The 22,385-nt window shown below is 33.5% G+C and overlaps 1 protein-coding gene, 1 long non-coding RNA gene and 1 other non-coding gene across 4 annotated transcripts; 2 read left to right on the forward strand and 1 right to left on the reverse strand.

Annotated features, from left to right (window-relative positions):
• Positions 1-1,329: 1,329 nt before the first annotated feature.
• LOC104777122 (actin-related protein 2/3 complex subunit 2A) lies at positions 1,330-3,689 on the forward strand. 2 transcript variants are annotated; one of them, XM_019243769.2, is made up of 11 exons: positions 1,338-1,621; positions 1,794-1,860; positions 1,975-2,182; positions 2,292-2,449; positions 2,551-2,628; positions 2,713-2,845; positions 2,942-3,033; positions 3,129-3,185; positions 3,286-3,351; positions 3,439-3,508; positions 3,584-3,689. In XM_019243769.2, the coding sequence occupies exons 1-10, from the start codon at positions 1,560-1,562 to the stop codon at positions 3,472-3,474; spliced, it is 957 nt and encodes a 318-aa protein (XP_019099314.1). In that variant the 5' UTR covers positions 1,338-1,559; the 3' UTR covers positions 3,475-3,508; positions 3,584-3,689. The 2 variants fall into 2 exon arrangements, with proteins under 2 accessions (XP_010499634.1, XP_019099314.1); XM_010501332.3 differs by having other exon boundaries at positions 1,330-1,621; positions 3,439-3,689.
• Positions 3,690-4,091: 402 nt separating this feature from the next.
• On the reverse strand, positions 4,092-4,165 carry TRNAV-AAC (transfer RNA valine (anticodon AAC)). The gene has a single exon. It is a non-coding gene; the product is annotated as a tRNA-Val (tRNA).
• Positions 4,166-7,234: 3,069 nt separating this feature from the next.
• On the forward strand, positions 7,235-8,425 carry LOC104777123 (uncharacterized). Its single transcript, XR_766220.2, has 2 exons — positions 7,235-7,474; positions 7,595-8,425. It is a non-coding gene; the product is annotated as an uncharacterized LOC104777123 (long non-coding RNA).
• Positions 8,426-22,385: the final 13,960 nt, after the last annotated feature.

The following is a 22,385-nucleotide window of genomic DNA, read 5'->3' on the forward strand; positions in this document are numbered from 1 at the left end:
AGGTTTAATTTGTTTTATTTCTATAATGATTTCAATTATGATTGGCATGTTTCTAATGATAAAAGTATTCGATTTTTAAAGAGTCTTCGGTACACAAGTCTGTACTTGAATCCAAAATTTCTAGTTACATAAATAACGTACGTACGACTGTTTTTCTTTTCTTTCAACAAAATCATGCTTGGTCTTATAGATCTATATATATGCATTATGCAATGGCGAAGATACGTCACTAGCGGTTCCTCTTTTGCCAAGACCATGCCACGACCTATCTTGCTAACATTACTCATTTTGCTATGTCGTATATATAAAAGGATTAAGAAATGTATATATATATATATATCTTCGCATATTTATGTACATACATATATATATATATGTCGATGCAGTATGACCGTATGTGTATATGTGTGCGTATAGATACGTGAGCCAGTTTTGTTTTTGAGGCTCCTTCACCTCTCACATCCGTCCGGCCACGATCAAAGCTCAATAGACATTTTAAAGCTATAAAAAAACGATCTTTTTTTATATAGATATGTAACTTTCATATCTAACCTAAAAAACATATTTGTCGTCAAAAGATAAAATAATAATTTTAATGGAATATTTTAAAAGCTAAGGGCATTAAAAAACTAAAAATAACTAAATTGATCGTATAAACATTTATTGTTCGTTAAATTACATTTAGAAACTATACTAGCTAGTCTACTTTCCTGTTTATAAAAATAAACACTTCACATGCATATGCATTTGTCTTTGTCCCACTGGTCAATTTAAATATGATATATATATACCTTATAGATCAAATATCTTATCTTTTCATCGATGAAAAGCTAATGTATATGTTGATGTTCTAATTAAATCTTCGACAGAAAAATCTGAAAAGGGCTATATTTTTTGTAATCTTATCCAAATTACAATTTCTCAATTTTAAAAGCACACATAAACGGTCATTTTCCAAGTTATTTAATACAAAAATATTGCTCCACTAATTTTTTGTCGTTTATGTTCAATTTAAAGCATATTCTAAAAAAAAAACTAGCATTTAATTTTATTAGGTTCTTAATATAAAAAACAAATCTTTGCCACACTACAACCAACATAACCAGGTATAAACAACAGTCAAAAAAAATATCTTCAAAACCCTAATTTTGCCACTGCTTACACAAAACATACGAATATTTACAACATTCAAATTCAATATTTTGGAATGTTTAAGCTCAAAAGAAAGAACTTATATATCAAGAACTGGGCTGGTGTTATATAATTGGGCCTATGGGCCATTAAATTTCACAAAAAAACGGCGTAGTTTGATATGTCTGAGTTGAAAAAAATTAACAGATAGTAAAATTCCAAAAAAGTTATCGAAGAAACGTTCAAGTTGCGACCAGAGAGAATCTCTCAGGGATCGGTCGGTCGTCTTTGTTTGTTTTTATCTCCGACGAGCTCTCTCTCTTCTCTCACTTCTCTGTTTAGATCCCGTGAGAAAAAGAGTTTCACAGACTCTAGGGTTTTTATTTCAAAATCGACTGTTTTTGAGGAATTCGCGAGAAAGGTGATCGATGATACTTTTGCAATCGCATTCAAGGTTTCTTCTTCAGACGCTATTGACGCGAGCTCAGAAGTGAGTCATTTCGATTCTTCAAATCTCTCATCTTTCTTGTAGTTTTAGTTTTAGATACTCTGTAGCAATCAGACCCATTTGTTTGATTTTTGATTTGGCTAAGGAATCTAAGAACTGGGTTTTGTAGAATGGTGATAAAGTTCAATACTTTTTGTGTTTTTATGTGGTTCAGTCTTGATAAAGCAGTGGAGCTAGATTATCAATGGATTGAATTCGATGATGTTCGTTACCATGTTCAGGTGAATTTTATTGTTTTTGACCTGTGTGAGATCCATATTGATTCTTTGTTAAATATTCTGAGATATATATATATATATATATATATATATATAATGGGGATTTGGTTTGGTTAGGTGACAATGAAGAATCCAAATATCTTGTTGCTTTCGGTTTCGTTACCAAACCCACCACCTGAAGCAATGTCCTTTGATGGACTTCCTTTAGGAGCTATAGAAGCTATTAAAACTACTTACGGGACTGGTTTCCAAATTCTTGATCCTCCAAGAGATGGTTTTAGTCTTACCCTTAAGCTCAATTTCTCCAAAGTTCGTCCGGATGAAGGTTTTATTCAACCAGTCTCTTACTCTAATCAATAAAATTACTTGATTTGCTTCGATTTGGAAGTCTGTTTTTATTCTCTCATTGAATGTTGTATCTTTTGTTTTGGCAGAGTTATTAACGAAGTTAGCTTCCATTAGAGAAGTGGTGATGGGTGCGCCGTTAAAAATCATTTTTAAGCATTTAGCTTCAAGGACAGTTGCTCCTGAGCTGGATAGGCTTGTAGCAATTATGCATAGACCTAACGAGACTTTTTTCCTCGTGCCTCAGGTATATATCCACTCGTTAAGAGTTTCATGTTTAACGATTGATGTTCATTCTTATGCGTAGTAAGGATATAGAGGGATAGATAACTTAAGTGTGCATCACAGGCGGATAAAGTCACGGTGGCTTTTCCTATGAGATTTAAAGACTCTGTCGACACTGTTCTAGCGACTTCTTTCCTAAAGGTGACAAAAATGATCAAAGTAAATGTTGAGACAGGTTTTGATTTCTGTAGTTTCTTACTGAGAAGATTGGATTTTATAATATAGGAATTTGTAGAGGCTAGGCGTGCAGCTGCGCTTAATACTGCTCCTTCTTGTTCGTGGTCTCCAACCGCACCGCAGGAGTTAGAGGGAGCTCCTAAAGAAACACTATCTGCTAATGCCGGTTTTGTTACTTTTGGTATGATCTCTCGAAAAACTATTCTGTGTGATCTCAGTTTGCATTGGTAGTACAAAACGGAGAGAAACTTACTTTGACATTATCCATATATCACAGTCATTTTTCCTCGGCATGTAGAAGGGAAAAAGCTTGATCGTACTGTCTGGAATTTATCAACCTTTCATGCTTATGTTAGTTACCATGTCAAGGTTAATCTTTCTTTCATATGCACTAAAAATACTAAAAACTCAAGTCTCTCTCTGTCTCTTTGCCAATATGAATTTGTTTTGTTGTTATATCATAGTTCTCAGAGGGATTTATGCATACCAGAATGCGGCGTCGTGTGGAGTCTATGATTCAGGTGAAACACAAAACTCGATTTGTCTTTTGTCCTTTCTCTTCAGCTTATTAAAACGGTTTCTTGAATATGTTCTATAGTTAACAAAACCGTGTTGTCTCAGGCTCTGGATCAAGCTAAGCCGTTGGAGAAAGCAAGATCGATGAACAACAAATCATTTAAACGTCTAGTAAGTTTCGAAAACCATGTCCCTGTAAACAATGTGTTTTTGTTTGCATTGTTTTTGAGCTTTGTGTCTTCTTCTTCTTCCTCACAGGGACTCAACGATGTCAACCACACCAACTCGAAGTAGTTCAATTTCTCACAAAGCAATTTTGTATAATTTTGTGAGTAGCTGAGACATGTTTTTTTCTTCTTTTTAAATTGGATTCAATCTCTGATTATTTATTTTTACGTTTCAGATTTGGATGTTTGTACAATTCTTTTCAGATACTCTATACATCTAATCCTGCTAAATATTTGAACAAATGTATAATGTTAATTCTGTATGAAATTCATCTTTTGATATGAACTGTGTCTATCTTGATCTAAACTTGGTGTTTCAACAAAAAAAAAAAAAAAAAAAAAAAAAAAAAACAAGAAATTGATCCTATCTTAATAATAATGAACTAAAGATATATGGCTGCGCCCGGGTTTGAACCAAGACCTTCAGTGTGTTATGCTGACGTGAGAACCAACTACATCACGAAACCATTTTGAACATATAAACTACAGATACAGTAAATTGTTCTTCGAAGTTTTACATCAAAGAGGTTACCATTTTTTTTCTTTTAAGGCAAAACTCGAAATCTGTTTACGGGTCGCTTAAAAATGTTTGAAGCATCTAGTCTAAAACAGATCCATTCATGGTCTACGTACATTACACTTTGCATAAAGGCCCACAAAATGAAAAGAAGAACACCAAAGTATTGGCTTCGCCCGGGTTTGAACCGGAGACCTTCAGTGTGTTAGACTGACGTGATAACCAACTACACCACGAAACCATTTTGGTCTTCTTGCTTTAATTATTTTTTATTTAACTACTATTTCATTGTTTTTTTCCCCCAACCACCTTTATTTGCTCGCAAACGCAAAAACATTTTCTTATGGGAGATATGCTATGCGAGAGAAGCATGATTAATTACCATCTTAAATTTTATTTGCAACGTGAACATTATCACCATTTATTGATGTGCTTTGAAACAGAAAGTGAGATCACTCTGTTTGTTCATGTTTTATAAAAGTTTAACAACATGTTTTATAAAAGTTTAACAAAAGTTAAACCAATAAAAAAGTTTAACAAAAGAACTATACAAACCCTGTTTTACTTTAAAAGTAGCATAATTTGTAAATTTGAAATAGCATTTGACTCATGTATTCAAGGAAAATTTGTGATTTTTTTTCAATATTACACATGCATTCAGAGAAAAATGAGTTAGTGATTGGTTTTATATATATGTCACTAATTTTAGCCAGAAAATATTATATCCCTCTAACCGAAATACAAAATAGCTCGTTCTGAAATTCCAAGACTTGATGAAATTTACACATCATTTTTCAATATTTCCTACATAACCGTATATCCGATCCCTTGTAGCATCAGTCGCCGATTTGCTTATAGTCTTTAGAAGCTTGACTTCGAAGTTACTAGTCTTTTACGACATATGGCTAGTGACTGGCAAAAAAAAAGGAAAAAAAGAATTACAATTTTTGTTTCTCATAGTGATGAGTAGCCGTGGGCATATTATCCAAACCTGAATCCCAAGGCCGAAATAAAACCCGAGCTAATCTGAATTAAATCCAGTATCCTGGACATTTAAGGGTGTATATTAAACCATTTTGCCATTTTAGTTTTTTTTGTCCTAATGTGAAATGTTAAATATTTATATATATACGTGTGCTCTGAAATTTATAAAATGATTAAAAAAAAAATTATTTTTTATGTTCATGATTTGTTTGAGTTCGGGTATACCCGAATAACCCGAACTCAAACGGGTAATACCCGAACCCGACCCGAAAGTACAAAAAACCTGAACGGGTTCTATATGTCTTAACCCGAAAACCTGAAAACCCGAACCCGATCAGGTTCGGGAACCCGAATGCCCAGGGCTAACTGGTGAGGAAAAGCTTTCCGCTTATCAATCATTATGGGTTTGAATGGTAACTGCGGTCAGAGTGGCCAAATCCATTTGCGGTCTGGACCACTCCATTTTTAAGGCGGACTACAGACCGCTGCGGACCAACTCTATTTGTATGCAAAAGCGGTTTGCAGTTGATCCGCTGCGGTCTTGTCTCTGCTTTATTTGGACCGCACCACTACGGACTATATTTGTTGCATGGTAAATAAAAAGCGGTTCAGTCCGCAAATGGATTTGTCCGCCCCAACCGCTGTAACCATTCACACCGTATGTGTTAGCAAAATTTTATTTGACAACGATGTTTTTTTTTGTCTTTCCGATAAAGAACTTTTGTCTGATTGTTTTTGGATATGAATTATGTATTTATCCAAGATCCATTTAACACTAGACCAAATGTGGTATTACATCGATTTAATTAATGTCATGTTATTTTATCTGTTATATTGTAGATTGAGATATATACAGATACATTATACATAAGTTCATATTTTAATTAATTTGCCTAATATCATACGATTAATTAATTTGAAACAATTAAAAGTGTATACTAAACAATGGTTAATCTCGATATTAAACACCTCTCAAAATACGAAACCAAAAGTAAGAATGTAATGGGGAAAAATGTAAAAAAAATCACGAACTTTCAAATTGTGGCCAAAAAAATCATCAACTTCTAAAATGTCATTTAAATCACCAAGTTTTTGTTGACTTTTTTAAAAAATAGGTATATTTTGTTGACTAAGCCATTTGGGGCACGACGTTAAATTTTCAGTTAAACGGTGATGACGGAGTTAACTTCCGTCAGAACATCCATTAAGCCAAAACGACGTCGTTTTAATTAGAAGATTAAAACACAAAAGTTTTGCGGTCAAGCAGGAATCGAACATGCTACCTTTGAAGGCTCATTACCAAAAGTTAATATAACTTTTTTCTTTGCTATACAAATATTTTTTTTTATTAAATACTAAGTAAGATATATAACTGATAGCGTGCATATATTTAAATTAGTATGTCTTATTTATCGGGATGGAGTGCATAAATTTTAAATACGGTTTTTTTACATATACACCAAATAAAACATATTGATTGTAGTTTTTATTTGGTATTTGTGAAATATTTAATTTTTACTCTTTATATTATATATATATATATAAAGTGTAATGATATGATAATATATATTATAAATATATTACATATAACAATTTTTTAGTTTTGTTATTTTTAATCGATATTTACATATATATATATATATATAGATCTCTGTTTGTTATTATCAAAATATTATTTTGGCTCAATGGTAGAGAACTGGTAATGAGCCTTCAAAGGTAGGCTGTTCGATTCCCATTGGATCCAAAGTTTTTTTTTGTTTTAATCTTCTAATTAAAACGATGTTGTTTTGACATAACAGAGATTCTGACGGAAATTAACTCCGTCATCGCCGTTTAATTGAAAATTTAACGTCGTGCCTCAAATGGCTTAGTCAACGAAAGTTACCTATTTTTTTTGAAAAGTCAATAAAACTTAATGATTTAAATGATATTTTAGAAGTTGATGATTTTTTTTGCCACAATTTGAAAATTCGTGATTTTTTTGACATTTTTCCGGAATGTAATGTAACGTATGCTGCATGGCAAGCTTGGTACACGTATAACATCCCCTTTCTTAAGATTCTCAAACTTCTCATGTGTTAAATGGTGTACGGTGTACCCAACGGCTTCCTAATTACTGTTTGACTAGAAGGCTGATTTGTTGGCTCGTGGTGTACGGTTATTATTTTGGTTGTAAGTTTATTTTGTGACATTTTTTTAACAAATGTATCAGATGCTTAACAACAAATATTAACAAAATAATTGTTAGATATAAATATATATCAAAAAATTATATCCAACCAACTTACTAATCTAATTATGCTGGTTTGGTGTGATGTGAAGATTCGTTAGTCAAGCAAGCAGATAACACAAATCTTTTCTAATAATTTGAAACGAAAACCGTATGCAACATCCCACATAAATCGGATATTGCCAAATGTGGGTATCATGATACAACAACATTAGTGGCCAAAGACTCTTTCTTTCTCTCTCTTCTCTTTCTACGATTGTGTTCGCTCTAGACGCCCCAAAAAATATTGAACCCACCGGTGAACGGCGTTCGGTGGCTTCCACAGCACCGATGCCGGTCTCCCTTCTATTTTCTTCCCCTGTTTCTTTTTTCTCTTTTGCTTCTTCTTCTTTCGCGGCAAAGTGCTGAGTTCGAAGCAGAGAGATCTTAGATCTGTTTTTGCGTTGTCGTTGGCAGGGAAAGAGGACGTGACAGAGCTTGAAGACGACATCAGATCTTCTTCTTTTAGCCTTCGGCTTGGGTTTTCCCGGCGCGATTTCGGTTTGGATGGATCGATTTTATCTCTCTCCTGCGGCTCTTCGTGGTGGCAACTTTCTGGTGCGGAGCTTCATGGTGAGGAGTCTCTCAGTAGCTGTTCAGAGTGGCTGCGGCGGTGGTGTTGTGGAGGTTTCAGAGCGGATCCGTTTGAGGCTTTGATGTGGCTTTGTTGGTGGCTCAGTTTATGTTGCCTTGTGTGTAGCTGTTTGTTGTTTGTTGTTTTCTTGTTCATGCTGCGACTTTGGCGAAGTAGGGAGGAGTTAATGAGAGATGGTTATTGAAACCATGAAAGACGATTTGCTCGGCCATTTTTGTTTTAGCTTTTGTCTCCTCTAGGGGAAGTGTATAGGGGAGTCTCATGTTGTGAGTAAGATGGAGCCGGCTTATTCATCTCTCGTGCTAGCAGCAGCATTGGATTCTGATGAGCATTTCCCAAGCCGCTAGTGTTGTCACTTGATTGATCAATGGTGGTTCCGGTCTGTGGTTTTAACCACAGTTTTCGAGCGTTTTTTGATCGAGAAAGTTGTAGGTACTAGGTTTGAAGACTGCCTTGATTGCGTACGCTCGCGGCAATTTTGAGTTCATGTTGTGCTCTGCATTTGTCTTTCTCTATGGTGGTTTCTTTCGTCTCATCTTACCGTGCTTTGTTGTGTGTTCTTCCTTATTGTTGTTCTGTTTTTTTTTTTTTTTGCATTGTAGTTTTTGGTCTTTCTGTGCTACCTTTATTTATCTGTAACTTTCTGTCACAAACGAAAATTGATATAAAACTTAACCTTTTACCGAAAAAAAAAAAAAAAAACATTAGTGGCCTAAACAACTTTATTAATCAGTGTTTAAAAGGTTGGCAGGGAATTAGAAACAGCAAACATCAAAACATACTCGTAAAGATATCTCGTTACTCGTGGATGCATAGTGAATGCATTTTGACTAAATGACATCCCACCGTGTGATTCAATAATGTACTATATCTAATTCACCTAACATATCTTTCCTCCTAACATATCTTTTCTCGGAATTAAAAAAATATATATATTTTCTCGTTATAAACTTTAGAACATGAGTGAAGTGATCTTAGTACACTGGCTAATGATAAGTTATAAATGCACAAGACATTATCACACAGAGATCGAGTCTCGGTGCTTATGAATATAGGAATTTTAACTAATGAACCAGCCTGTTGTGGTCAAATAGTTGATAAAAAAAAAATTTAAACATGGTTTATTTATAAAATTTGCATGTTATATTTATGTTCTCCACCAAAAAGACTGATAATGATAAAAAGTGAGAGAGAAAGTTAAACTGAAATTAGAAACAGTTAATATCACAAAAATAAATGCTTATTTTGCAATTTTTTTTCTTCCAAAATCAGTCTTTTTTCTTCCAATATTTTTATATGATAAAATTTTAAAGCTACCATTAGGATATGAGTTAAAAAAAAAATTGTATTTATCCAAAAGTGAGACATGATTGTAATTACTTAAGAGACAAACTGATTTGTAGTTATCCAATGCTTAAAGTTAAATTTTTTATAACCTCAAATATTAAAATGAATATATATTAAAATGATAATTACTAGATTATAGAATATCAAAACAATTCTCCAACATCTATTCTAACAACTTTAATCACATCCTATAATTTAGCTTGATGTTAATTCTTAAAAAAAGAAATCAAGTGACTTTATTTTAGTTGATATGTTTTAGAAACTCGATTATCTATAATTTCAAAACGTATATACTTTATCTACGTTTCATTATTAATATATGTTCCAGATATAAGGTGCAATTGCCGGAGTTGGTAGGTTGTCTAGGGTTTTGGTGTTGTTGAAGCATAGTTGAGTCGATGTGATAAGGTATTCTAACGGTCGTGCTCTCTCTTTCTACTTTTGTTTTCCTTTAGGATGGGGAATGGTTCGAAGGAAAAGGTTTGGTTTGTTCATCATACTGGTAGTTAACAAGGATCGACTTGATTTGCGCAGAGGCTTTGTGGGTTACACAATAATTTTTGGGAGCTTCTTTCGACAATGCTTCTGGAATTTTTGGTTGTTATTATGTGTTGCTTGCTCAAGGAAATAAATCAATAAACCGATAGTATCGGTTAGTGGCGGTGGTTAGTTGTAATGAAGTCGGTGATTCAGCTTAGAATACGTATATGATAGGGTTGAGATAGTTTATTTATTAAAAATTTTACCTATCTCTGAGAGGATAAATCGGTGGTTAAGCGTACCTTAGATGTGGATCATATATTACTTTGATTCGCCGGCTATGTTATTAGTGGTATCTCGCATCAATACTTCTATTATAACTGTCGGTGGTTAGTCGATGGTCTGATCCACTAATTGACCTTTCTTTCATTCAATTTCCATTCGTCTTCTTCTGTTGTCTTTGTCCGTTTTTTTGATATTCGATCGTTTGTTTCATATCTTTTTGTTGTAATTCCTTAGTCGGTTTTCACTTTTTTAAAACCCATAACATAACCGACAATCATAAACAACATCAAACATTTTATTGCACTTGCTAACTTATCTATTTTTTATGTTTTTCAAAATCGGCTTACTTTTTCCTTTATATATCTATAGCTGAAATATTTACATATGATAAAATTTTAAAACTAACTTGATGATTTCATTGACAAAAAAAATATTTTTTTAAAAAGAGTATTAAAAAATAGTATTTATCCATGAGTAAGATAAGTTTGTAATTACACAAGAGTCAAACTAATTTGTAATTATTCAATGGTTAAAGTAATTTTTTGTAACTACAAAAATTTCAAAATATATAAAAGATAATTTATAGGTGACAGAGATCAAAATAGTAAAATCTCTATTAACAACTTTAATCACATCCTATAATTTAGTTTGTTGTTGATGTTATTATTTTATTTTAATTTTTTGAGAATTTTATATGATAATACAAATGTCTTTATTTTAGTTGATATATTCTAGAATTCATAAGGTGTGTAATTTAGCTTGGTGTTAATGATTTTATTTATTTATTTTTGACTAAAATATTGTTTTATATTTTTTGAGAATTTGATAAAAGAAAACAAATGCTTTTATATTTGTTCAAGCTCGGTGGAGTCGTTGCGATGAAGTATTCTTGTAGCAAAGTGAGACATTTTATGCTTTGACTTTCGGGTTTTGTTTTGCTCGAGGACGGTAAAGAGGCTAGGGGAAAAGGCTTGATTGGTCATTGTTTTAGATTGTTCATCATGCTAGATTTTTCATTGTGCTATTGGTTAATTTTAAATCGAATTCATTTGCACATAGGCTTGTTGAGTTGCACTATGTGTCTCGAGAGCTTCTTTCGGCAAAATTTTCAGACATTTTGGCTTTTGTGTGCGTTGCTTGCTTATATGACCAAATTGATAACTCGGCTCGATAGTAGTGATTAATGACGACGGTTGTTGCAACGAATTCGATGATTCGGCTTTGAGTACAATTATGACATGATGATGTTTTGTATATATTGAATTTTCTATAACTATGAAGATTAATTGATGGTTAGATTATCGATGGATTTTTAACTGTCGGTGGTCAGTCGATGGTTCGATCAACTAAGTTACCTATGCTCCGTCTAATTTATTTCCGCTTTCCTCGATTGTCTTTGGCCATTTTCTATTTTATAATCTCTCATTTTTCTCTTTTCCATTGTATCAATGGTTTGATCTAATAATTGACCTCTCCTTCGTTCGTTTTGCTTTCTTCAGTCGTCATTGTCCATTTTTTGCTTTCCGATTATTTGTTTCATATTTTTTCAATTGTGATTCCTTTGTCGATTATTATTTTTGATTAAACAATGATTGCTACCACGATTATTTGTAATGTTTTGCTTCATTTTAATTGAAATAAGTATAATAGGTTAATGTTAAAAAATCATAATGTGTTGAATTATTGTTTTGCAATTTAATTTTTGTGTGTTTTACATCATTTTTTAGTAAGTATTCAAATGTATGTTGATTTTGTTAAATTCATCTTGATTCTTCTAATCTGTGTATCAATATATAATCTTTTGAAACTAAGTTTAGCTTTTTAGGTAGCAAAAAAAAAATTAAAAGAAAATCACACTAGTTTGTAATTAATATAGAGTCAAACTGGTTTGTAGTTAACCAATAGTTAAAGTAATTTTTTTTGTTATTCCAAAAAAATATAATAAATATATATTGAAAAGATAATTCATAGGTGACAAAGATTATAACAATAACTTTTAGTTTATTTTATTTCTTTTGACAATTGATAAGAATAGACAAATTAAAAATTTATTTCTTTTGACAATTGATAAGATCATAAGAACATACAAATGCTTTTATTTTAATTTGTCTGTTCGAGGAATCATGCGAATATGTAGCTGTTGTTTGTTACCAACGATTCGTGTCATATAGTATTTATTAAAACAGACTGTATCAAACGCCAGATGTATGATAGAATTAGTTTATTTTTGTTCTCTTAAAATTTAGAATATTATTTTGTTTAGACTGCGGTAGTTGGAATCTTGTTTTCATAGTTTTCTCTTTATTTTCTCATTATAGTTTTCCTAGATCATCATTCATCTATATGCCACAAGATCTCTGCACTCTATTTTGAAACCAGGGGTCTACGAGGAAATATGTTGATAAGATTGTTATAAATGGATGCAATTAAATGTGGCCAGCTTTTATAGTTTTGGTATGAGTATGACTGGAGAAACTTAGGTCTACAATGAAATTAGAAGAAGAAAAAATACAAATGAAAAATAATATTGTTTCCTATCGTATTGTAAATTTTGCATTTATCATATGTGATGTTAAATAAGGAATATCCTACGAATGACACGCTTAAAATCCTAACTAAAAACTAACCGTATTTAAAATCCTAACTTAAAATCTCTTAGTAATCTTTAGACCTAACCGTATTTTTTAGTATTAATGCATCAACATTATTTGTAAAATAAGTTTATTTGACTCTGAATATAAAAATTTGTGGTATTTTGATTTCGATTAAAACCACAATATATATACTTTGAGTGAGTGTGTGTATGTGTTGTTGTTGGATACTGAACCATCATCGCTTTTTCAGAGCTTTTTCTTATTTTTCATTTTTTCCTATGAAAAACACAATTACAAATAAACTATATATATATATTTGTAATTGTAACTGTGGTTTTGCATGGAAGAAAGAAATAAAGACAAAGTAGAAGAAGCGTTGAAAAAGCGATGATGGTTCAGTCCCCAACAATAACACATTCACTCAGTCACTCAATGCAAAAACACAATTACAGAAAAAAGTTTTTCTGAAAACCCAATAAACTAACGATAGAAACCACGATTACAAAGACAAACCACGATTATCGAGGTAAGAAACTACGATTATTCATTGTTTATCACTATTGTTTATACAAATACAAACTACGATAGTACGATTAGTATCAATCACACTAGTGATACGATAGTACGATTGGTATCACACACTAATGATGAAACTTTAAAAACATAACTCGCATAGCCTACCTAAATCTATTTTTGACGTATTCTTTTTTAAGTAGATATTCTAAAGAATTTGAAAAAAAATTGAATACAAAAGTAAAATGTTTTTTAACAACTTAAATCACATCCTATATCTTAGTATTATTTTAGTTGATCTGTTCTAGATACATGTTTTTAGGTAGATATTGTTACCAACAATTCGATATAAGTTTTTAATTCTCTACTTTAGAATATTCTTTAGCTATACTGGGATCTTGTTTTCATTTTTTTTTTTAAATGAAGGAATCTATTTTCTCTTTCGGTTATTTAAAAAAATTTGCACGCTATATATACAGTAGCAAATAGTTTTCCTAGATCATTGATGCCACAAACTCTGTGTAATATATTTCTGAATGTAGGGGTCTACGAGGAAATATGTTGATAAGATTGTTATAAATGGATACAATTATTAAATGTGACCAGCTTTTATATTTTTTGTATGAGTATGAGCTGTATGACTCGAGAAAATTAGAGTATACAATGGAATTATCAGTTTAACAAAACAAGAGAAAAAAAGGTGAAAGTGAAGATGAATCCAAAGTTAAACTCACTTTTAGCTGAAAAAACTCAATATATTGTTTAGAAAAAGACACGGTATCAATGAAATCTCAATTTATTTTGGTAACTAATACTGTTATTTTATATTTATCATATTTATCATATTTAGCCAATTCAAATAAAATTTCGTGATGTAAATTTGAGTATTCTTTATATATAACAATGTTAAAAAATAATCTCCTGGACTTTAGGCCTAAACCTCACAAGCCGTATTTCCAGGAAAAATTTGTTAGCTAGTCAACGACTTGGTATATCACATTATCTGGAACAATTAATTCTACGTACATTAGTGTGTGAGTGTGTGTGTTTATGAGTGGAGTGATTAACATGCTAGAAATCCTAACAAAAAACTAATCTCTTAGTAATTAATAATCCTCTTTTAACCCAAACCTAACCATATTTTTAGTAATGGACTCAATGCAATGCAATGTATTTGATGTCAAAATATATATATATATATATATATATAGTAGTATATTGATTTAGAAAAAAAAACACAGTACATATACATTGAGTAAGCGTGTGTATATGTTGTTGGATATTGAACCATAGGTCAAACTGCTCCAGTTAACCAATAGTTAAAGTAATATCCGAAAGCGTAGACTCGACATATGTGTTCAAAGTTGTTGGTTTTGCTTGTTTTTTTTGTGTATTGTTTGTATTTGTCTTTTTGTTTATGTGTATAATTTAGTAGATAGGAGAATCGTTCATATAATAATATTCATGCATTTCATTTATGTTGTGGTGCAAGTAAAGTAAAAATGTAATCATGGAATCAAGGCGATGAAAAAAAGAATGTTCTAGAGTCTCGGTTATTTGCTTTGTGCTTCTGATAGGATGCTAGAGTGAAACTAAGTTGTCTAGAACGGATGATATGTTTTTGGTTATATGATGTGTTTTATAACATGTTTAAGATATTGGAATTATGTTAGTCGTTTATTCGTTGTTGGTTATTAGATTAATAATACTATTTCAAGTTATCCGCTGTTGTTTGATGGGGTTCGGTTGCTAGTGAGTATGTGATCACTAGTATTAGAGTATTAAAAAAATGGGTCGGGTTGTTTCAGTTTGTTATCAGAGCTCTTGCGGTTCTAGGTACAAATTTGATGTGTGCTTTGTGATATAGATGTTTGGATTGAATGCTTGTGTGTGGCATTGGATCCTATAACATATTCTTAGAGCATTCAATGTGATTCCACAGTAAGTTGTGTTATCTTTGCGTAGCTCGATTAGTTGTTTTCTTAGCTTTCTGTTTTTGGTGATACAAAGGGTTAGAGGTGCTGGAATTGTTGGGCATGGTCGGAGTCATGGCCGTGGGAGTGGTCGTGGTCGGGGTTGGGGATAGGTTCCCGAGGACAGTGTGAGTGTAGCATGGAACATCGCCATTGAGGAGGTGGCAGAGTTGCAAGATCATCTTGGAGGGCCTCGGGATTGGCTGGTGGTAGTATCGATGGGGCTGGTGGGCTCAATGTTAGTGCTGGTGTTGCCCCGGGTGTGGGGGGTTGCAGTGGGTGGTGCTCCAGGTCGGGATGATCTTCTCACAGACTTGCTGGCACAGGTGTTAGCGTGGTTTCTAGTTGTGGTGCCGCCAGCGGGTGGTGTGCAGGCACTAGTATTGCCGCCAACAATTGGTGGGTAGGTTCTTATAGTACCGCCAGTGGTTGGTGGGCTGGCTCTAGGAGTGCAACATGTTCTTGGCTTATAGGCAGGTATGCATCTGTGGGCCGAGGTAGTGGATGCATAATATGTTCAGATGTTGGTGCAGTTACAGTGTGTTGGTGATGGATACTTCCCAGCAAGGACGGATCTGAGTGTGGTGGATGAGTGGAGAGAGCGGATGGAGGACATTTTTGAGTCGCTTCGATGTCCTGACCAATATCGAGTGGGCTTGGTAGTGCACTACCTATCGAGAGATGTGCATTCATGGTGGAGGTCGGCGATGGCCCGTAGAGTGCTGCAAGAGATGACTTGGATGGACTTTATGGGAGAGTTCAACGTCAAGTATTTCTCGTAAGAGACACTTGATCGCATGGAGGTGCGGTTCTTGAGGTTAACCAAAGGAAATGAACTGTGTTGGAGCTAGACGTGGAGTTTAGTCGGCTTGTGTTGTATGCAGACCGGGATATGGAATCAGAGTCAACTCAGGTGCGAAGATTCTTGCTAGCTCTTCGCGATGACATGAGGACTCGGTGCAGGCTGAGGAGTTATGCTACGAGAGTGGAGCTGGTGTAGACTCCAGCTGGGTTAGAGAATGACTTGAGAGCACAGGTGGTGGTGGTGAGTCTTCCAGTGCAGCCAAAGCAGACTCAGCCGCCAAATGTTCCTAGCAAGGGCGGCAAGAAGAAGCAGAAGTTTGATACCTTGTAGAGGGCGGGATCCAACGTTATTGGGTGCTTTGGGTGTGGTAGATTGGAGCACAGAAAGCAACCATCCAGCACCACCGATGACGCGGGTATGCTACCATTACATAGAGTCTGTAAACCTCAAATAAGCGTGTCCCAAGCTGCATCTGATGGTTGTGGCAACGATTCAGCCAGGAGTGCAGTAGGTTAGCTAGACGGTGTTGCCTTTACCAGCGGCACCGCGTCTGTACACGACCGTAGAGATATGTGGAACCAGTGCCAGAGCGATCATACGTATAACTTTTGAGACTCAGACTTGGTAAATTGAAGTAGTTTAGATTTTATAATTGCCTCTCGTACGAATGTTAGATTTCTTAGCACATTAGATTTGTGTAGGGACACTGTTGGTGGGCGGGTTTTGATCCCACATGTTATTTGATTATGGACCAACTCATTGCTTCATTACCCCGGAATGTGCCGAGATTGGCAACATTCATGGAGATACTAGAGAACAGTTCAAGTCTGTTAAGCTTGCTGGAGGCAGGATGATCCAGGTCCATGAACGGGAGAGACGTGTGGATATTCAGTTGGTTAGGGAGTCAATGCCGACAGATCTGGTTATCAGCCTAGTGGATTTTATGATGTTATACTTGGCATGGATTGGTTGCATCATTATAGAGTCCATTTGGGTTGTTATAGGCGTAGAGTTGTGTTTAACCGGCCTGGAGCAAAGAGATTACTTTATTAGGGAGTGAGACCGACTTCAGGGAGTCTGGTTATCACAGCTATACAAGCAGAGAAGATGATCAGTAAGGTTTAGGAGGCGTACTTGGCTACTATCTTTATGTCGGAGTCCGTAGGGCAAGTTGATGTGGGTGAGATCCCTGTGGTTTGAGAGTTTGAGGAGGTTTTTCAGTCTTTGCGTTACCACCATCTCGATCTGATCCCTTCACGCTAAAGTTCGGACAAGGTACGCGCCATTGTCTAAGGCACCCTATAGGATGGCTCCAACAGAGATGACGGAGCTGAAAAATCAGTTGGAGGATTTGTTGGACAAGGAATTCATTCATCCTAGCACTTCACCGCGGAAAGCGCTGGTGTTGGTTGTTAAGAAGAAGGACGGAAGTTTCTGCTTGTGCATAGATTATCGGGATTTGATCCTAGTCAATGTGAAGAACAAGTACCCTCTTCCACAAAATGATGAGTTGTTGGATCATTTGAAGGGTGCTACTTGGTTATCCATGATTGACTTGGCGTCTGGGTACCATCAGATTCCGATAAACAAGTTGGACGAGGTATGGGCACTATGAGTTTTTGGTGATGCCCTTTGGTTTGACTAATGCGCCATCTGCGTTTATGAGATTTATGAACAGTGTGTTCCAGGAGTTTCTGGATGAGTTTATCATCATCTTGATTGACGACATCCTGGTGTATTCTAAGAGTCTTGAGGTGCATAAGATCCATCTGAGAAACGAGGTAAGCTCGATGACAAGAATATTACTTGGTTTCTCTGACGAATCAATGGGATATCGCTTATACAATCTAAAAAATAAGAAAATTGTAGTAAGCAGAGACGTAGTATTTGAAAAAACAAGAGACTGGAATTGGGAAGATCGAGGTTATGAGGAAATTGAGCTTACGTGGAATGATGATAACATGTCATGGGAAGCAAGTGATCAAGAAGATCTTGATGGTGAAGCAGAGGAGCATGCCACAAAAAGTGAAGAAGAAGCTCAAACCGGTAGAATTGAGCATCAAATTGAAGTCTGGAGAGATGAACTACGAGGCGTCCTCGTTACCTCAATGACTATGTCAGTGGGGATAAGATTGATTATGAAGAAGATGAGATTAATATGGTGGAGATTAGGTCGTTGGATCCATCAACTTTCGAAGTAGCAGAAAAGTATTTTAACTAGAGAAAAGCTATGGATGAGGAGATAAATTCAATCAAGAAAAATCAGACTTGGTAACTTACGGACTTACCATAAGGAGAAAAGTGTATTGGAGTAAAGTGGATTTACAAAACAAAGCTCAACAAACATGGAGGGGGGAGGGTAACCAAATTCAAAGCTCATTTGGTAGCAAAGAATATTCTCAAGAATATGGAATCGATTACACTAAATTTTATGCTCCTGTTGCTAGAATGGATACTATCAAAATGATTTTATTTACAACAGCACACAAAGAATGGGACATCCATCAGCTTTTCTCCATGGAGTTTTTGTGGAAGATGTCTTCATATAATAACCAAAGGGAAATGTAGTTGAGGAAGATGAAGACAAAGTGTAAAAGCTTCACAATGTATTGTATGGACTAAAACAAACTCCAAGGACCAGGTTTAGTCGAATTGAGGAATACTTTGTCAAGGAAGGTTTCAAGAAATCTCAAAATGAAGAAACTTTGTTCGAACAGCAAACACAATAGCTTTCTCTTTTGTTATTGTTTACGTAGATGATCTAATCTACACTGGTGATAATGTCTCAATGATAAGAGAATTCAATAGTCGATGAAGAGAGAGTTTGACATGACTTTTGGGAATTGAAGTACTGCAGACATTAAGCGGAATTCATATTTCTCAGGCAAAGTATGCTCTTGAAGCGCTGAATCATTTCAACATGGAGAATTGCAATGTAGTGTACAATCCAATGGTGCCTGGAAGTAAACTTGATCTTGATGAAGAAGAAGAGAAAGTAGATGATACTCTCTACAAACATATAATTGGAAGTCTCTTGTATCTCACCACCACGAGACATAATCTGTAATTCATTGTAAGTCTTTTGAGTCGGTAAATGTCGTTGAAACGTGATGTGTTTTAAAGTCTAAGGAGCAAGCTGGGAATTTGCTCTGTCACAGATAAGCTAAGCTTTGAGCATAAAGTTTAATTTAGGGAGAGTTTGTTGGAGCAAATCAACATTTGAATAAAGGAGCCGTTGAAGTTGTTTTAAGTCTGATCGAGTATTAAGTTAGTAATCAATAATAGACCGAGTATTATTATCAAGTTAGAGTCAATTTGTTATACTGTTTTTGTGGCTTAAATTTCGGATCATGATATCGTAAAAGGTTTTATAAGCCGAGATTATATTGAATAAGATACAATAGTTTTTAGAATCCAATCAAATGAGCATTTCATCTTTCAATAATATGCTAATGATAAAAAAACATCATTTTGGGTTAAATTGTTGTTTTGTAGTTAAAATTTTATGTGTTTTAGATCATTTTTAGTAGGTGTTCTAATGTATGTTCTTCTAAAATCATTTTGATTCTTTTAGTATTTGTACTTATATATGATAAACTTTTAAAACTAATTTCAACTTTTTAAGTAATAAAAAAATTAAAGAAATTCAAGAGTCAGATTAGTTTGTAACTAACGAAAAAGTCAAACTGTTTTGTAGTTAATCAATAGTTAAAATAAATTTTGTTTAAAATCACAAAAAAAAAAAATTAATGTATATTGAAAAGATAATTAATAGGTGACAGAGATCATAACAATAGCTTTTAATAATTTTTTAAAAATTTCTTTTGAAATTTGATAAAAAAATATAAATGCCTTTATTTTAATTTGTTTGTTCTAGGAATCATGCGGATATATAGTTGTTGTTACCAACGATTCGTGTCATATGTGTTGATTTAAAAGTTTAAACAAACTGTATTAAGATATATGGTAAAATTAGTTTATTTTTATTCTCTTAAACTTTAGAATATTCTTTGGTTCAGTTTGGAATCTTGTTTTCATAGTTTTCTCATTATTTTTTCATTTAAAATATGCACGATATATAGCGGCATTATAGTTTTCCTAGATCATCTATGCCACAAATTCTCTGCACTCTATTTCTGAAACTAGGGGTCTACGAGGAAATGTGTTGATAAGATTGTTATAAATGGATACAATTAAATGTGGCCAGCTCTTATGATTTTTTTTCGTATGAGTATATAGTATATACTATACGATGGATTTTTAAGAAGAAAAATAACAAAAGGAAAATAATTTTGTTTCCCTCTCATTTTTTTAAGAATCGTGACGTAAATTTTGCATTTATTATATTTAGATAATTCAAGAAAAAATATCGTGATGTAAATTTTAGTATTCGTGAGATATAACAATTTCAAAAGCATACCACAATACGTATACGTACGGAGTACGGTTGATGTGCTAAAAAGCTAACTAAAAACTTTGATAATCTCGTGGACATTAGGCTAAACCTCCATAAGCCGTATTTTAAGTATATTTGTTAGTAACGATCATCACGTTATCTAGAATAATTTATTCGACGATAAATATAAAATGAATACATTAGTATCTATGCCAAAAAGCACATGTATAGAAGATTCCCTCTCTAGAAGCATATTTTATGCATGACATGCTAAAAATCGTAACTAAAAACTACGATAATCTCTTATTAAAAGTCATTTTTAGACCTAACTGCATTTTTAGTATTAATGCATCAACATTAACTGAAAAATGAATTCATTTTGACTCTGAATATAATAATTTAGTAGTTTCTTGATTTCGATAAAAACCACAATATATGTATATTGAGTGGTGTGTGTATGTGTTGTGGTTGTTGGAGACTGAACCATGATCGCTTTTTCAACACTTCTCCCTTCTCCTCGTCATTTCTCTCTTACATGCAAAAACACTGTTACAAATAAATCAAGAAAACAAACAAAATTGACATAATTAAGAAAAGATTATCAAAACAAATAGAGATAAAACTGAGTGATGGTAACTAGCGATCTCTCACTCTCCTCGTCACCAGTTACGTACTCTGTCTCTTCATCGGCTCCATCGCCTCCACGGTGGCTCGAGCTGTTGGGTCTTCACGTGAATTCAGCCCGCTGGCTTCCCACGATCAATGACCAATTAGAATGAACTTCGAACGTTTTGAGAACTCATATTCTAGAATTAGTGATGAAAACCAACAGGGCAGAGAAGTTATATTAACAGATGATGGTGACCTCTTTAAATAATTAGATAATATACAAAAATAAGATTATATATATAGTATTGGAATATAGAAGAGTCAAAGTCATCACTAAAAACAGTACGTTAGGCTATGCGAGTTGCATTTTAAAGCTTCATAAGTGCAATACCAATAGCAGTGTTCGCAACCATTTGGAATGAAGAAATAACAAACTTATTTTTAGCAATCAAGGTTTTTTCACAAGAGAAGTTTTCAACATTTGCTCCTTTTGTTAACATCATGGTTATTTACAATGTTTTGGTACATTCTAGTTGAAATTAGTATAATTTGTTAACATCATGTGAAAATTGTTGTTTGTAATTTAATTTTGTGTTTTTACATATTATTTTGAAGTAGGTATTCAAAAAATTTGGAAACAAAATTGTATTTATCCAAGAGCTTAGACACGTTTTTAATTACCTAAGAGTCAGACTGATTTGTAGTTATCCAATGGTTAAAGTAATTTTTTGTTACCCCCAACAAATTAAAATAAATATATATTACAAAATAGTTAATAGGTAACAGAGATGGTAACAGTAAGATGTCTTTTAAGAACTCTACTTACACCCTATAATATAGCTGGCTGTTAATGCAATCTTTTGAAAATTTGATTAAGAAAAAAAGAACGAATGCCTTTATTTTTGTTTATCTGTTCTAAAAATGAGGCAGATATTTAGGTGTAGCTGTTGTTAGTTGTTACCAAAACGATTCGATATAATAGACTGTATCAAATGCAAGATATATGGTAAAATTAGTTTATTTTTATTCTCTTAACCTTTAGAATAGTCCTTTGCTAGATTTGGATCTTGTTTTCATTTTTTCTTAACTAAAGGAGTTTTCTCTTTTATTTTATTTTAAACAATTTGCACGCTATACAGTGGCAACTAGTTTTCCAAAAGATCATTTGATACACGGGGTACGAGGAAATATGTTGATATTTTTATAAATGGATACAATTAAGTCTGAGTAGCTTTAATATTTTTGGTAAGATTATGACTCGAAAAAATTAGAGTATACAAAGAAATTGTAAATAACACAAAACAAGAGAAAAATAATAGGTTAAACTCACTAGCTCAATACACACGGTATCAACGACGGAGTCACGGTTACATTGTAAATATCTTAATTTAAATTGTAACCAGAATATGAAACGGTTACATTGTAAATATCATATTTAGCCAATTCAAGAAAAATATCTTGATGTAAATTTTAGTATTCTTGATGTATACAGCGATGCTAAAAAAGCTAACTAAATAAAAATTTAGATAATCTCGTGGACATTAGGCCTAAACTTTACGAGCCGAAATTTAAATATAAATTTTGTTAGCCAGTAAACGAATTACATATACA

The sequence above is a fragment of the Camelina sativa genome, chromosome 3, assembly GCF_030686135.1.
Source record: "Camelina sativa cultivar CO46 ecotype springtype chromosome 3, ASM3068613v1".
Taxonomy (NCBI): domain Eukaryota; kingdom Viridiplantae; phylum Streptophyta; class Magnoliopsida; order Brassicales; family Brassicaceae; genus Camelina; species Camelina sativa.

What these genes read in the sequence shown, in the direction of transcription:
- LOC104777122 (XM_010501332.3), top strand. Translation starts at nt 1,560, where the DNA reads ATGATACTTTTGCAATCGCATTCAAGGTTTCTTCTTCAGACGCTATTG. An exon ending in CAAAGTTCGTCCGGATGAAG is followed by an intron (nt 2,183 to 2,291) that starts GTTTTATTCAAC and finishes TTGTTTTGGCAG; the next exon opens with AGTTATTAACGAAGTTAGCT. An exon ending in GTGTGGAGTCTATGATTCAG is followed by an intron (nt 3,186 to 3,285) that starts GTGAAACACAAA and finishes GTGTTGTCTCAG; the next exon opens with GCTCTGGATCAAGCTAAGCC.